Here is an 18,067-nt window from a genome sequence, read left to right on the forward strand (position 1 = left end):
TATTTTGGAAAATATATTGCAAAGGCCCTTAACCTAATAATTTCTCCAAAGGTGCTGTACAATGGCTGACCCTGCACTCTGACCCCCAAAGGTCATGCGAAAAGACAATTTCTCTTCAGGGATTTTATCAAATCAAAATCAAATACTGTAATCATTTACATATTTTACACTACACTTCAGTGTACTGTAAGAAAGAGTAATATATTTATAGATTAAATATTTTATAACATATTCTAAAATGTATTCCTATAGGATGTAATATATATTTTAAATATTTTTGACATGTATTTAATTTTTCTTAATGAACTGGTTTTAATTAATCGAGGTTAGTAAAACAAAGAGCAACATAATTAATCTACTGAACAATTTCTATAGATATACACAATACAGAAAGTAAAAGGATAATAAAGGCAATATTATTACTTTTTAAAACTGAGTATGTAAGAATGAATTTGCAAATGGTTCAGATGTGAATTTTTGTTAGATTTAAGAGTTTTAATTATATGTGAGCAGGACCTGAGTGTTTCTAGTGTGTACAAGTACAATGAGCGTATGTGTGTGCGTATGTAAGGTGTCACACAAATACGTGTAAGTGTGTGTCTGTGACATGTCTCTCCTGATCAAACAATCATTTTCAAAGTTTCCACTCTCTGTTCACTCCTGAAACATCAAAACTTAATTGATTGTTAAGAAAATCCATTCACAACAGCTTTAATTTCAAAACATTACATTTCTGCTTTTGTTAACGTGAAGCGATCCTAAATGTTTCATTTTAAAAATGCTTTTAAAATATGTTATACTAAAGGTGAACCACAAATTTCATCCAAACAAAATGCTTTTATTCTGCCACGAGTTTACATTTAGCAGGAAATCTAACATCCATCTATAAGTAGAGCTACTAATTATTTTTATTTTGTTAAGAGATTGGAAAGAAAAATCTTCAACCACATTTGAAATATTGTCAATGCTTAACTGTTTTGAGCACTAAAAGAAGCCAACTAGTATCTTAACATGTCCACTCAGCAATACCCAGCTTGGTTACTTCTCTCAAGGCAGCACCAGTGTTAGTTTCGGCACTGAACACAGACGCGTTTCCAACAAGAGGGATGAAAATAAAGAAAGTTCTGTGCCCTCTTTAGCCAGGTGAAACTAAAAAAAAAAAAAAAAAAAAAAAACCATGTCAAAGACAAAGGAGCATTTAACCTTAACAATGGGTAGATTTTGCTTTAAGATGCAATAAGAAAGGATGTATAAACTAATGAAAGATAATAAATCATTCCCTCAACATAACTTGCTATTTTTTGTATTTAAATCATAAAAAATGCCATTAGAAAATAATTTCTGAAGAATATTTTTCTCATAATGTATATGTTCTGCTATTATTATTATGTTTTGAACATGTTTAACAGATAAAAACAACCAATTAGAACTTGACCCTGTTGTCCTCATTCTGGGTATAAGCAACGTTCTCCTTGTGGTTTTGCTTGTTTTGTGTGTGGCGAAGAAGACCGCTCACTGCTGCCAACGTAAAAGTGAGTAACTTTCATTTCTTCTTCTTCTTTCGGCTACTCCCGTTAGGGGTTACCACAGTGGACCATCTTATCCCTTATCTTCCTGTGCTCTGCTGTTTTGCTGTGATTCTTAATTCTCACATGTTTCCACATATCTCAACGAGTGTGAATTTACTGCACGTCATTTTTCATTTTGTTAAGCACTCACCCTTATTTTCTTTCTGTTCTCTACACAACTATTGTGGTTTGCAACAAGTCAACAATTCTGATCTTGCTTGTCTTTTATATAATGAAATTCTTTTCATGTTAATCTCCGGTCCAACATCTTTACAATATTTGCAATATTTTAACACTTTGTTTTGTGAACTTCCGCTTTAGGGGATGGTGAACAGAAAGTTGAAGAAACATTTGAAAATGACGAATCAGGCAGTACTCAGGTAAGAGGAATTTAAAAGAACTTTAAATATCAAGACTCTCACAGATCAGTTTAATTCAGGTAAGAGGCAGATTGTAAACAAAAATTGCTGTAATCTATACTAATAAAAGGCAAAGCCCTCACTGACTGACTGACTCACTCACTCACTGACTCACTCATCACTAATTCTCCAACTTCCCGTGTAGGTAGAAGGCTGAAATTTGGCAGGCTCATTCCTTACAGCTTACTTACAAAAGTTAGGCAGGTTTCATTTCGAAATTCAAAGTGTAATGGTCATAACTGGAACATATTTTTTGTCCATACACTGTAATGGAGGAGGCGGAGTCACGTATCGCGTCATCACGCCTCCTACGTAATCACGTGAACTAAAAACAAGGAAGACATTTACAGCACGAGTCACACGCGGGAACGAAGGTAAATGACGTTAATTTTTGACTGTCTTTTAATACTGTGTAAGCATACATATTAACACGTGTAATTAAACGTGTGCATTTACGGGGTGATTTCTCAGGCTTAAAAGCTCACCTTTTATCAAACGCGGGAACAAAGGTAACTGACGTTGTTCACTGTCTTTTAATACTGTGTAACCATACATATTAACACATGTCCAATTAAACGTGTGCATTTACGGGGTGATTTCTCAGGCTTAAAAGCTCGCCTTTTACTAAAAAGGTAAATGCAAAACTATTTTCAATCAGTTTATTGAAACGCTCCCGTTAAGGATTGCAATAATATATTCGCGAGATAAAAGAACGAAGTAGGGGGAAATGGAGGAAGACCCGCAAACAGCGAACAGCAAAAAATTAATTAAACAATTGAGAACGGAGCGAGTTAAGCATACAAGCATGTTCATAAGGGAAACAAAGCACGGTGTAAAACGTAACTTTAAATTAAGTTTATAGAAACGCTCCCGCTGCGGATTGCAATAACATATTCTTGAGATTAAAGTTTAATGAGAAGACACGAGGTATAAACGAACCACACGCCGTGGCGCAACGTTAGGGGCAACACTTTCAACCATTCTATGATCTGCTTCTCGCAACTGAAAGACGGCACATGGCGGATGTTAGCCGACTTGCTGACCGCAACGTTAGGGGCTTCAACTATGGTGCTGACGCCACATCTCAGTGCCAACACTTTGCACACTCTACTTAAAAGACACGCCCTCCTCACTGGACAGTTAAAAACACCAATCAAACTAACGATGACATCAAGTATTACCCAATCAAAAGTAGGAAAGGAGGCATCTTCATAAAATACGTGTCGGATGATTTGCATGAGACGCTGCTTTAAAAAAAAAATGTTTAAAAAAAATACGGGATAAATCCCGTCCAGTATTGATTCAAAACGGGACGCGCAATTTCATTCTCAAACGCGGCACGATTCCGTATTTTAAAGGATGGGTGGCAACCCTACAGTGGCAGGTAACCACCCATACAATCACATTGTGATTCAGACTAGGAATGCAATGAATGTAATTACCCCGATCTACATACAAGGCGAAAGTCTTGCAACATTCAAAGATGATGGTTTGGGATAAGTACACCATACAACATAAAAGAGCTTATGAAGCCTTGAACCGAAAAAAGCAAGATCTCAGAGATCGTAAAAAAAAAAATACGAGGTAATGTCGTTTTACTCGCTATACATTTTAGTCAAACATTACCAGTTATTCCACGAGGGAGACCAGCAGAGGAACTGAACGCGTGTTTAAAATCCATGCTTCTCCCACGCTCGGTTCTATGTCGCGTGTTCTCGGGTTGGTGCACCAAAAAATGTATACATTTAAGCATGTAATGGGCAAACAAAAAATGAGGTATACCCGAAGGCACTGCAGTAGTACTTAATGTAACTTTACTTCTTAAATGTTAATGTTTTACTGTTTAATAATTTATACGCTTCTTATATGTTGTTCAAATTCTTTTATCAAAATACCACTGACAGCGCAATGCACGATAACATGGAGTGAATACACCATACGCATCCGCCCACGGCTGCCCTGGTGTGCGCAGATACGAGTTGATTCTACAGTAAAATAAAATAAAGATAAAAAGAGTAAATCAATCATCACCCATAAAGCGTGTGTGTGTGTATATATGTCTATATATATATGTTGATATGTGGATGTGTATATGTATATATATATATATATATATATATATATGTAGATATGTATATATATGTGTATATGTATATGTATATATATGTTTATATGTGTGTGTGTGTATTTTATATATATAAAACACAGCAACACTCATAACAATGCCAACACAATTACATTGACAATCATGTTACGTTATTTTTAAAATGTTTCCTTTTTTTTTCATAACCTCTTTAACTCACTACTTCTCCGCTGCGAAGCGCGGGTATTTTGCTATATAATATATGTGTATATGTATGTATATATATATATGACAGCAACACTCATAACAATGACAACACAATTACATTGACAATCATGTTACGTTATTTTTAAAATGTTTCCTTTACTTTTTCATAACCTCTTTAACACAAGAGCGAAGCGCGGGTATTTTGCTAGTTTATGATAAAATATTATAGTAATACACTTCATTATGATGTTAAAACAAAACAATATTGTAAAACCAACAGCTATTTTCCACTACCACATAAATGATATTGGATTCACAGATGCGGAAATAGAACATAATATAGTACATTTGTAAAATAACAATACAAGAACATAAGTGGAATAATAATGTTTTAAATGTCTTTTAATTAAATTCTCTACCTATTGCAGGTTCATGGAGTAAATTATGCTGCCTTGGATTTTGGGAAAAGAAAAAATAAAACCAGAGAAATAAACAGAGATTTGGGAATGAAAACGACTTATTCAAGCGTTGTTTACAATAGTCACAATGTCATTACAATGAAACTAGAGTAAGGCTCAGAGACCAAATAGTCAAGTGTCTTCAAGTACATAATAAAGGGATATTGTACTGAAAAAGGCCTAACATTTATAAGATTACATGACATGTCAGTGTAATTTTCATATGACTGGTTTTGGTGAGATTTGTTCATCTATTCATTGTCTAAGAATTACAGAGTTGGATATCATACCTGCAAGAACCTACTTTGACAGAATGATTACTTTACATATGAGCCAATATTCTGAAGCTGTTTTTATTTTCCCAAAACACGATGCTGCCATCATTATGTTTCACAGTAGGCAGGTGATGAGCATTGCCTGGTCCTCACCAGGCATTGCGCTTAAAGTTTTGCCTGAAGACTTCAACTTTTGTCTCATAAGACCAGAGAATCTTTTTTTCCTCACACTCTGAGTCCTTTAAATACTGTTTGACAAACTTCAAGCAGGCTGTCCTATGCCTTTTACTTAAGAGTACTGTAGCTTCTGTTGATCCACTCTACCATAAACACCTGATTGATGGAGTAATGCTGAGATGGTTGTTCTTCCAGAAGGTTCTCTCATCTCAGCCAATAATTTTTAAAGCTCTGTTATAGTGACTGTGTGGTTCCTGGTCAACTCCCTGACAATATTTATTCAGTTTGGCCAAATGGCCACCTCTAGAAAGAATCCTGGGGGTTCCAAACATCTTCCATTGCAAAATTATTGAGGCCACTGTGCACCTAGAGACACTCAAAGCTTAAAAAATGTTTTTATCCCCTTGCCCTGATCTATGCCTCACCACAAGCTTATCACAAAGATGTAAAGAGAGCTCCTTGGACTTCATGGCTTGGTTTATGTCTTGATGTGCAGTGTGAATTGTGGGACCTTTAATACACAGGTGTGTGCCTTTCTAAATGATGTCCAATCAATTCATTCTGCCACAGGTGGACTCCAGTCAATTTCTGGGCACATCTCAAGAATCATTACAATACAATACAATTTATTTTTGTATGGCCCAAAATCACACAAGGAGTGCCACAATGCACTTTAACAGGCCCTGCCTTTTGACAGCCTTCCAGCTTTGATTCTCTAAGAACACAAGAAAAAACTCCCCAAAAAAACCCTTGTAGGGAAAAAATGGAAGAAACCTTGGGAAAGGCAGTTCAGAGAATGACCTCTTTCCAGGTAGGTTGGGTGTGGAGTGGGTGTCAAAAAGGGGGTAAATAATTCACTGCTCTGATTACACAAATATATGCAGTATATATTGTCAAGCTTGGGTCACAAAGTTACACAGGAGAGTTCAGCAAGTTTACTAAGGAGTAGAGACTTTATTGCTGTTGAGACAGATATAAACACAAGTCTCTTGTAGAGGCGATTCGGCCTCACAAGGAACAGCTGTCAAATGAGATGCACCGGCCCCATCTCCTGCTCAAAAGAACACAAAGTCTTCTTCATCAAGGGGGTCCAGCGGGCCGGTAGCAATGGCGGGAGCAGAGGGAGTCTGGGGAAAAAGGAGGGTGAGAGGCCTCAGGATGGTCACGGCTCGACTATTTAAATGTTCGTAGCCCCGCAAGCCAGCAAGCCTGCAGCTGATCCCACAAAGAGGTACTGAAAGAGTGTGTTTCTTTTCCATTGAAAATCTGTTTAAGAGGGGGTTTCTAAAGGGCCGCTGCATCCCCCTATGGCAACAGTCACAATATATACAGTGTTTACACAGTCAGCCTCCATGTATCGCTGCTCTCCTGAGCCAGACTTGCCATAGCTGAGACATATTAATATTAAAATTATATTTCACAAAAATAACTCAACAAAAAAAAAAAGAATTGTTGGGGTGCCATCTGGGTTACAGTAGGCTGCAGAAAATAAAATAAAACTGGCCAGATTGGCTTCTTTATAATTGTAGCTCTCTTGATCGGGTCAGTCTTGTGCAGACAGATCCAACATGTGGTGGATCTCGATCACCTTCTGGGGACTTCTGGGTATATAGTGACTTAACCGGAAGAGCCGTGGCTTCTCATAATGATGTGGGACGGGCTTAGCTGTTCTCGTTGAGTGTCTTCTTGGCTGTCAGGTAGGTTAAAGAGACGACGCTCGTCCCAGAGTAGTCTTGCAACCTTGACAGAGTCCAGAAGGTGACCTTTAGATGCCATTGCATTACACATGATATATGTTAAAGGGGTGTTATCTTTTTACACAATTGTTTACAGAAACTCCTTTTCAAGGCTAAAAACTCAAAACAATGAGCTGGGTGTGAGCCACTAAGAGCTTGGACGTGCCTTGTCTTCATTACAATAAAATACAATGCAATTTATTTTTCATAGCACAAAATCACACAAGAAGTGCGGCAATGGGATTTAACAGGCCCTGCCTCTTGACAGCCCCCCATCCTTGACTCTCTAAGAAGACAAGGAAAAACTCCCAAAAAAAACCTTGTAGGGAATAAATGGAAGAAACCTTGGGAAAGGCAGTTCAAAGAGAGACCCCTTTCCAGGTAGGTTGGGCGGGCAGTGGATGTCAAAAAGAAGGGGGTCAATACAATACAACACACAGAACAGAACAAATCCTCAATACAGTATAAAAATAAAAATTTTAGAATTACGGAGCAGAATTTAACAGTAGATGATATCACATAATAAGATTTGGATTTGTTTAGAGTCCTGGAGACCTCATCCATCAAGCTGCCTCCCCCATTTGGCCATTCCATGGCTGAAACAGCGCTGAGCCAACCAATCCGATGAAAGAACCCCTCCTTCCCATGATTCCTGCAATCCTCCATCAGGGATGACTTTACCTTAGGCAGGCAAAACAACTTGACAGGTGGGCCGTGGCACCAAGTGCCACATTTGAGTACCGAGAAGAGAAACAGAATAGGTGAGGGTTAGTATCCAATTCTAACTATCATGTTACTTATGTTTTAGTGCTAATGACTAACAACAGAGATGCAGTCTGTACAGTTAATCAGCAGCTCTAGTCAGGGTGTGCTAAACTGAAGTTGTGAGTCTTCAGCTGGGATTTAAAAGCTGAGACCGAAGGGGCATCTCTTATAGTAGCAGGCAGACCACTCCACAGTTTAGGGGCCCTGTAACTAAAAGCTCGACCTCCCACTGTTATTTTAGAAATTTGATTCTGTTCATCTGGACAAAGTTTTTAAGTGGGAGAAATATTTCGAGACTTATCCAAGTCTCTTCCTCAGTCTCAATTGACTGTAGGTTTTCCCAACCTTATAATCAGTACCTTTGCTTAATCACAGAGACTAGCACCATTGACAAAGGGCCAGTTGATCAGTGATATGCAAATTGTCCACTGATTAGTAGACGTGTGAACCATTCATAGGGGGTTGAGGAATGGCTGCAATCACAGCATTGTAAGATGGCGACAGATGTACCCTTAGGCCCCCTCCTCTGTTCAGAGATGGTTGTTCCTTTTTCACGTAAATGGCCTCCTTGATTCCTCTCTCAAACCAGCGCTCCTCCCTGTCCAGGATGTGCACCTCTTCATCTTTAAAGGAGTGACCACTATCCTGTAGATGTAAATAGACTGCGGAGTCCTGGCCTGACGAGGAAGCTCTTCTGTGTTGTGACATGCGCTTAGCCAGTGGCTGCTTGGTTTCCCCGATGTACAATTCACGGCACTCCTCCTGGCACTTAACTGCGTAAACTATGTTACTCTGTTTGTGCTGTGGGACCCGATCCTTGGGATGGATCAACCTTTGCGTAGCGTGTTTTGGGGTTTGAAAGCCACTGAGACCTGGTGTTTCGAGAAAATGTACCTCAGCTGTTCCGATACTCCTGACACATACGGGATCACTAAGGGTTTTCGCTTAGGCAGTGGATGTCCTTCCTCTCTCATGAATCGCTTGGAGCATTCTTTAGGTGTCCTCCCTGCTTTGACAAAGGACCAGCTGGGATATCCACATTTACTCAGGGCCTTTTTGATGTGGTGTTCTTCTGCTTCCCTGGCCTCTGAGTCTGTGGGAATGGTGTTAGCTCTGTGTTGTAGAGTCCTAATGACACCTAGTTTGTGCTCTAGTGAATGGTGAGAGTCAAACCTTAGATACTGGTCCGTATGTGTGGGTTTACGGTACACATCCACTTTCAAATGTCCCCCGTTGATGATGGAAATTTCACAGTCTAAGAAGGCTAGCTTGTTAATTTTCATATCCTCTCTGGTGAACTTGATGTGTTTGTCCACCCCGTTGATGTGGTCTGTGAACTGTGGTACCTCCTGAGATCTGATTTTCACCCAGGTGTCATCCACATATCTGAACCAATGGCTCGGTGGTGTTCCAGGATAGGATGATAGAGCCCTCTTTTCCACTTCTTCCATATATAGATTGGCTACTATAGGTGAAACAGGGGAACCCATGGCACACCCGTGCTTCTGCCTGTAGTACTGGCTTTTGTATATGAAATATGTTGATTGAAGACACAGTTCCAAAAGCAGGCACACTTGGTCTGCGTTGAGAGAGGTTCTTTTACTGAGTGTGGGGTCATTCTGTAATCTCTTACGTACTACCTGTGATTGCAGCCATTCCTCAACCCTCTATGAATGGTTCACACGTCTACTAATCAGTGGACAATTTGCATATCACTGATCAACTGGCCCTTTGTCAATGGTGCTAGTCTCTGTGATTAAGCAAAGGTACTGTTTATAAGGTTGGGGAAACCTGCAGTCAATTGAGACTGAGGAAGAGACTTGGATAAGTCTCGAAATAATTCTCCCACTTAAAAACTTTGTCCAGATGAAAAGAATCAAATTTCTAGGATTTCCTTACCTGGATTATTGAGCATGCATCGAGACACTGTTATTTTATTAATCCTTGGAATCATTAGCAGACCGGCATCTTGAGATCTTAATGTGCGCTCTGGTTTGTATGTCATGATAAGTTCAGACAAGTAAGCCGGACCTTGGCCATTTAATGCTTTATATGTTAAAAGGAGGATTTTGAAATCTTCCCTAAACTTAACCAGGAGCCAGCATAAGGATTTAAGAACTGGAGTTATGTGTTCGTATTTTCTTGTTCTTGTAATAATTCTTGCAGCCGCATTTTGGATTAACTGGAGGCTGTATAAAGAACATTAGGAGATATTTGCAACAGCACAACTCTAAGACCATCCAATGAGGCATCGATAGATAAAGTGAAGGGCCTTGAAAAGTCTGGATGTTCCACATTTACATTATTTAAAAGTTTCTCTTTTTGTAGTACTGAGAACAGCATTACATTCATGGATCCAATCTTCAGGCCTAAGCTTTCTAAAAGTCCCTGCTTGCTTTGCAGTCGTAGTAGTGTCCTTTTCGCTTTTCACCAGCTGTCAGAACAAATAATAGATTAAAAATATCCGAGCACTGTGGTATAAAGTGCTGTTAACAAAATACCATGCCCAAGAGTGACTTGATTGTCTTTACGGATGGTTGGTTATCAGTCCATCTTCTTTCATTAGATCACTTCCTTGGATTTTACCTCCACCTTTTCAAAGTCCACACCTACTCCATTAGCATCTATTAGATGCCCCAAAAATCTTACAGATATGCACAACAATACTTAGGACTTACCTTAGATTGTGGACACATTGGCTGCATGTGGAACATGACTTCTAATCTCTCCAAAGCCTCCAGTAAGGCATTTTGATAGCAAAATTGACTATTGAAATTCATTTAATCAAAGATGTTTAATACCATTCACATAAATGAAGCTGGACTATTACACAGGCCTTGTAGCATCCAATTTTATTCAAGGAGACCTGATGGGGTGGTAAATGCTGTGTACTTCTTGTCTTCCTCACACATTGGAATATTGTAGAAACCAGATGTTATGTCCACGGCGCTGAAATAAGTGTTGCTTCCCAAGGCAGTCAAGCAATCACAGTGATGTAGAAGTGGATGTCCTTCTTTAAATGTGCATACATTAAGCTATTTAAAATGTGTTGCAAGTACAAGTCATCAGGCTTCCACATCAGTTGTCAAACAAGAAGCATGTTCACTAACAGACTTTCTGATCATCCCTTACTTTTCCATCTTTGACAACTTCTGCGTTAATTTTTGGTAATGAGCTAGTGGAATTCTTCTGTATGGAAGGTTGAATGGTCAGTCATCAGTTAATCTAATGCACTGGACAAACCTTTACTGTCAGCAACCCCTCTCATTCAAGAGTGACATTGCATAGCTTGGTAGGGTCCAGAAGGTGATCCTCAGATGCCCATAATTGACATGATATATATTAAAGGGTTGGTATCTGTCCACACAATTTTTCACAGAAGCTCCTTTTTAAGGCTAGAAACTCAAGATGATGGTCTGAATATCTCTTCTGTGAGCCACTAAGAACTTGAAATAACAACAAAACGTACTTCAGCATGTAACTAGATATTAAGGCCACAGTGCTGAAATAGGCATGGCCTCCCAAACCCTTTGGCTTCACCATAATCCAGAGCATGCTTGGAGAACACATCATTATAATGGATCGATAACAGACAAACTGTTGTCTAACAGTGAGATTGACAGTGGCAAGACTCAATGACCATACCACTTCAGCAAGCTTCCTCATTAAATCTTTTAGATTCTGTGAAGAAATTGTGTTGCCAGCCGCATCCTCTATGGTATGACTGGTACCCTGGAAAAAAGTCTTATATAGCCAGACAAGGGGAAATGTCTACTGATCGACTTTTTACAAAGATTACGGGGATCCAGCAGTCACCTCATGTATTATTGTAGGATTTGTGAGACTTACCAAATTCATTATTTAGTTTGGTCTGTTCCCACACCTCAATGTTAAGATTAACATGCACACAGATACACACACATACACATAGCGATCCTATGCAGACCAGGGGGGTATTTTCCGTACGTCGCTTAAATCATCCGAGATCAGGTACCTTATCTTGGATGAGTTAATGCCGGTGAAACTCATCCAGATAAGTCGGTTTTTCAAACTCAGCCGTATAGTAGATTAGTCGAACTGGATCTAATCAGCCGAGATGAATGCGCGCGCCCGCGCTAAGTGAAACACCCATATATATTGAGTCTAGAAAACATGATCAGCAAGTCTTTGATAGGCTGTAACAAAATGACGAAAGAACGGGCGCAAATTTTTTCACACACGCTGTGTGTGTGTGTGTATGTGTGTGTGTGCGCGTGTGGGTGTGGGTGTGTGTGTGTGTGTGGGTGTTAGTTAGTTAGTTATTTAGTTAGTTAGTTAGTTAGTTACTCGAAGGATTTCAAGATTTAATATGCACAAGGGGTAACACTGCAAAAACAGCCCAAACCAGAAAAGACTGCTGGCAAAAAGTGGCCGACAAATTAAACGCGTGTGCATTGTACTTACTGAAAGCAGCGTTTCATTTCTTATGTGTCAGATTAATTATTATTTAATATATCATAATTCCAGATCAAACATGAGCACAATGAAAGCACAGGAACAGGTTAAAGTGAAGTACAAGAATATACTTCAAACTGGTAAATATTGGTATGTAACTATTTAAAGAATTGTTGACATAAAGAATCATATATAATGTAACGAACATTAAATTTAAAGCTAATAAGAAGGCAGACAAGCAAAAAACAGGTGGAGGTCCACGCGGCCCAGACCTAACCCCTGCAGAAGAGTTGGCTCTCCAGCAAAATGCCCATCACCCTGTTTCTGAGGGCATTCCAGGGGGAAGCTCCTCCTCAGAACCAGCGGCAGGATGCAGTGGTCACTTCATTTCAGGTAAAGGATGGTCATTGCATATATTTGTCCTGAATGTGTGCCATATGTATGTTCCATATAGCCCTCTTTTTTTTGTTGGGTCAGTTGCAGGGAATGTCATATCCCTAGAACCTATGTCTGACCAACGAGATATTGACGAAGGTCAAATATTTGATGAAGACACTGTGTCTGATTATTTATAAGGAGGAGAGGTACATTTTCCAAATCAAACTCCACTCTGATCAGTCCCATGTGCCCCAATCACATTTGGAAACCCTGGGTAATGAGAATTTTAGGTTGATTGTGAGATTCTTCATGGAACTGTGGGTGTTTTTGCCTGTGTATTACCTACCTGCAATGGCATGAAACGCCTCTTTTATTGTCTGCACACGCAGGTGTCCAGGAAACACAATGAAAACCCGAAGGACATATTTCAGACCCAAACAGACTTTACAAATTGCCTGGCAAACTGCACTTTTAGATAGATTTTTCGCATCGCCTACAGTATATAAAAAAAGTGCCGCTTGCAAAAAACCTCAAAGCAATGCATACTGTCTGTGTGGTTGTGAGAGCCTGACTTCGCCAAGTTTGACTTCGAATATAAGGTCCTAATAAATTTTTGAGGTACAATATTCCCCCTCGGCTAAAGCGGTATCTTTTCAAAAAGAATTTCCTCCGGGAGCAATAAAGGATCTTGCCGATCGCGCAAACCCCTCTCTATATGAAATTCTCTTCATATAATTTGCGCACCTATATCAATTGGTCGCTCATTCATGAACGGCAAAGTCATGACTGAATGAATTCCGCGCACGGACACTCATTAAGTGTGTGAGCTAATCCTTATTTAAATAGAACAAACCTACTCCGAGCAGGTTTGAGGATTAGGATGTGCTGCTATAACAACACATCCAGCAAGAGTTTTGAAAAACCGACAGATCCAGGATCAGGCCAAATCGTCAACAATTACATCCGGCTAAACGAGTAATCCACGTACGAAAAATACCCCCCAGAGCTGACAGTGAATCATCTTTTGTGACCAATGACCCCTGTGACCCATCACACCTTTGACCCATAACTCCCATGACCCATGACCCGCGGTGCCTTTTCCCTGCTCCAAACATAGCGTCAGCAGATGAGGCTACAGTTGACGAAATATAGGTCTCTTGCTAACTGACACTGCATTATTAACTGCAATTCTCCTCTTTGTTTTATGTTTATTAATATTATTTTTTTATGAATACTCTATACACAACTGTACACTTTCTTTTGATGCTCTCTGCAGTTCTGCATTCCATCAAGAACACATGTGCAATAAAACTGATGGATTAAACGAGTTTTGCTTTGTCAAATATAACCCTGTGCATTTTAATGGATAGCTGCAATGACATTTTATTGTCCATAAAATGTTGGTTCTTTACACACTTTGTAAGCTACAATTACCATTCATTCATACATAAACGGCAGAAACACATGCATTGCATCTGCAATGGTCACAGTATTGCTACATGTGACTCATGCGACTGCCGCTGCAAAAACAAAGACAGCATGGCCAGCCTGAGCCAGTGCTGCCCGTGCCAATCACTACTCCAAAATCACATGATTGGTTTATTTTTGTACCCCTCAAGCATGATCGAAATACCTTCAACAGTTTCAGGATACAAGCTACTGCATTATGACATAACTATGTGTTGGGCACTGAATATGATGAAGTATCTTTCACATTCATATAGAGACAATGGAATTGCATAGAGTCAACAACGGAAACGTCATGCAATGAAGACCCCACCACTGCATCGGGTCAAAGTGATCAGACACAGAAGCTTTAGGTTGAGGTTGGTTTACTTCTCTCTCGTAATCTGTCATTTCATTACCGCCTCTCTGTTTCAGTGTGCGCCTGGATGCTTGATTCACGTTACTGATACTTGTCTTGGAACTTATGCACCATCCAAATGGATCAGCCTTCAGTTTCTTGTGTAACCGTCCCAGTGGTGTGCTCAAGTTGACATCTGAAACATCTGCAGAAGCCAAGGCTGCTTCAGTAACATCTAAAAGTCTTGAGTGGGGCCCACATGCCTGCCTTATTAACCAATGCACAGGTAGAACAGAAAAATGCTGACCAAGCCTAAAGGTGATAGCGTTTTACAGGTTTCCTTAGACAGTCAACCTCCTCCTAATCCATTAAAAGGAATCTAGTTTTCATTTCTAACAGAAAATGTTTGTGATATATTTGCAACTTCTTAAAATGCTGAACAGATTTACCAATACAATCTTTCTATAAAACTATAAACAAACTTTTAAAGTAAAGAATCGCTGTATTTTCTTTCCAGTATAAGAGTAAATGAACTATACAATCAAACCAGTGTCCTTATTGAACAGCTTCCGGTGATCAAAATGGCATTGATCCTTCCAGCAGAATCCAGATGGTAACAACACTAATGCAGTGAGCCCTCGCTCTGCCACTGCTTCTGAAAAATGACCACTAATTTGCAATGTGGAAAAACCTAAACTTTTTTTAAGTAAGGCATCAATTAGATAAAACAAATATATATATATACTAGCCAAACCGCCGCATAATTATGTACTGATGAGTGAACACTTCCTGACAGACACAGTTGTCCAAATGGGGTGGGTTTGAGGAAACGACTGTATGGGAACTCTGGAGAGAGCAACATACAATTGTCCGTGACTGAAAACTGGAGGACCGCCGTCGCGCCCCCACCTCCCAGAGTGAGGGATGGGGCTGGACGGCGCTCGTGCATGGAGGGCGGAGCAGGGTGAGATGGGAAGGACGCCCAGTGAGGATGTCCTTTCCGTCCCCTCCGCCTCTCCGGAGAGAGGGCAGGGAAGCGGGCCTGAGAGGTTTCGGGTCCTAACCGTCCAATGACGGGTCGGCACAACCAGTAACGATACTTCCGCAGGTTCACCTATGGAAACCTTGTGACGACATTTACATCCTCTAGGTAGGCAAGTTCGATTGTCTGACGCCCATTACGCCCCCTCCACCCCGGCCCCCCCGCCATTCTAGTCTGCCAATTTTTTAGTCATCTCGTAGTCATTGTTCAGTACGCACTGCCTGCTCATGTGCCTGCCCCCAACTCCTCACCTTAATTGCTTTCGTCTGTGTACAGTCCACATGCATGTGTGAGTCACGTTGACTGTCCATTTTCTAAACACCGCCTCAGTCGGTTTCGTCTCTGCTACAGTCCACATGCACCTCTGAGCCATGTTGACTTTTCATTGTTCTTTTTGTCCGGGATGGGTGAGGATTCCCGTGTTGAGTCTAATTAAGCCAAAGGCTCCACACCTGGTGGTGCCCTTCCGTCACTTCCTTTACATTTCAGCTTTGTAACCATACTCCCCCCAGAACCCAAAGACTTTGGTTACCCGGTTGGCTGCCCGGTGGGTCATGGGAATAACGCTGCCGGATCACCAGTCGGCATCGTTTATGGTCGGAACTACGACGGTATGTGATCGTCTTTGAACCTCTGACTTTCGTTCTTGATTAATGAAAACATTCTTGGCAAATGCTTTCACTCTCGCGCGAATTGTTGGTGGGCGGGGCTCTGTGAGTTGGTGTGTTTGGTGAGCTGTTGGGGGTGGGCACATAAGTAAGCCGTGCCTCGAGAACGAGGGTGGACGTGGGAAGACGGTTAGAGTTGGCGTTCCCTATCACATGGGAGGAGGGTTAAAGCTGGTGTGTGGGAGGTCGTTCGTATCCCATGGTTTGCGATGGTGGACGCGGTCATGCGTCATAACCGAAAAGAATAATGAAAAGTCAACGTGGCTCAGAGGTGCATGTGGACTGTAGCAGAGACAAAACCGACTTACGCGGTGTTTGGTGAGTTGTTGCTTCCGGGCACATGAGCAGGCAGTGTGAATGCCTGCAAAGCGAGGGTGGATGCGGGCCGTGGAATAAGGAGTATGGTATGAAATTTTGTAGACAAACGTTTTCCATGTTCCTGCAGGACCATCTAAGAAGAAGCATGTTTGTCGCAGATGCGAATCGCTGTATGCAGCGTGTAAAACAGTTTGCGATGGCGGACGTTGTCATGCGTCGTAACCGAAAAGAATAATGAAAAGTCAACGTGGCTCAGAGGTGCAGAGACAAACGCGACTGACGCCGTGTTTTGTGAGTTGTCACGTCCGAGTTGGTGGGCGTGGCTCTGTGAGTTGTCGTTGTATCCCATGGTCTTAGAGTTGGTGGGCGGGGCTCGCGTCCGAGTTGGCGGGCATGGCTCTGTGAGTTGTTGTCATATCCCGTGGTCTTAGAGTCGGTGGGCGGGGCTCAGTGAGTTGCTGGGCGAGGCTCTGTCTTGCGTGCTCCATGGGTGTCTTGCTTGAGCTGGCGGCTGCTTAGTGAATTATATATATAGATACTAGGGGGCTTAGCCCCCTGCTCACTTTGCTCACCAACCCCCCCCCTGCCTGCACTACACGACAGCCACTTCACGTCTCTGCCACTCGTGTGTGTGGATTTCACTTTCACCAAACAACAAATCTTTTAATTCTCGCAGATACGCCTCTTCATTGGGAAGAAACACTACTGTTCCCTGATGGCAACATGAATTAGAGATGATCTACAAGTCTCCGACATAAACTTTAATGCCGAACAATATATTCATTAATAGTAATAATTTACGTTTGTTTGCTCTAATGCGATCTTTATTATCATTTTTTTGAGACTTTCGAATTTTAGTACTTTCATTATCTCTATCCTGCTCTGCACGTGTATCGCGCCAACATTTTTGAATTCTTTACGACATTCTACTTTGTCATCTACTCTTTTTTTTATTTCCATCCCAGGGCCTGGTTAATCTCTTGGCACAAAGTCTCGTCTCTCGGGACGTGAAAGTATCTTTCTGAAAAAGTCACATCTTGTCCCAGGATTTTTTTATTATAATATATATATATATATATATATATATATATATATATATATATATATATATATATATATATATATATATATAATATATAAAATATACATTATATATATATATATATTATAATAAAAATATAATATATAATATATAAAAGTCGATATCAAATGATTGGTGATTTTCCTAATGTAATTGACACAATAGACTGCACAGAATAGACTATGATAAAGGCAGATCACAGAATGAATTTGTTTTTTTAAACAGAAACAACTTTAATTCAATTCACATACAACTAATATGTGATGCTTTGTAAGTCGCATTGGATAAAGACATCTGCCAAATAAATAATATTAGAAGAAGAGACTCCCAAACATAGTCTCTCAACAAAGTCTCCCAAACATAAATATAAAAATAAACCCTGCAAGAGAGGGGATAACCATACATTTTTGTCTCCCATAAGGCAAACAAAGAATCTTTTTGTAAGTCAAGGATATATTTTGCAAAAAATGGAAAATGATACAAAGAAAGGCTTGAAAGTGCAAAAAGAGGCGCAAAAGAGTTGCCTAAAAGGCAATCCTTACTAAACAAAGCCCAAAGCAAAATCCAAAAATGAGAATCCTTTAACCGACTCTTTACAGATAAACTTGTCTTTTCAATTCTGTGAATGAGTGTTTAAACACATTTGTAATGAGA

The 18,067-nt window shown here is 40.3% G+C and overlaps 1 protein-coding gene across 3 annotated transcripts in view; it reads left to right on the top strand.

Annotated features, from left to right (window-relative positions):
* Positions 1–18,067, top strand: part of LOC114644546 (uncharacterized) — a 46,555-nt gene that overhangs the window by 14,358 nt on the left and 14,130 nt on the right. The window contains exons 4-5 of one of the 3 annotated variants that reach the window (XM_051927245.1): positions 1,410–1,532; positions 1,890–1,911. In XM_051927245.1, coding sequence (XP_051783205.1) covers positions 1,410–1,532; positions 1,890–1,911 — 145 coding nt within the window. Of the gene's footprint in view, positions 1–1,409; positions 1,533–1,889; positions 1,949–18,067 lie in introns of all 3 variants that reach the window. The other 2 variants (XM_051927244.1, XM_051927246.1) reach the window with 2 other exon arrangements.

The sequence above is a fragment of the Erpetoichthys calabaricus genome, chromosome 4, assembly GCF_900747795.2.
Source record: "Erpetoichthys calabaricus chromosome 4, fErpCal1.3, whole genome shotgun sequence".
NCBI lineage: Eukaryota > Metazoa > Chordata > Cladistia > Polypteriformes > Polypteridae > Erpetoichthys > Erpetoichthys calabaricus.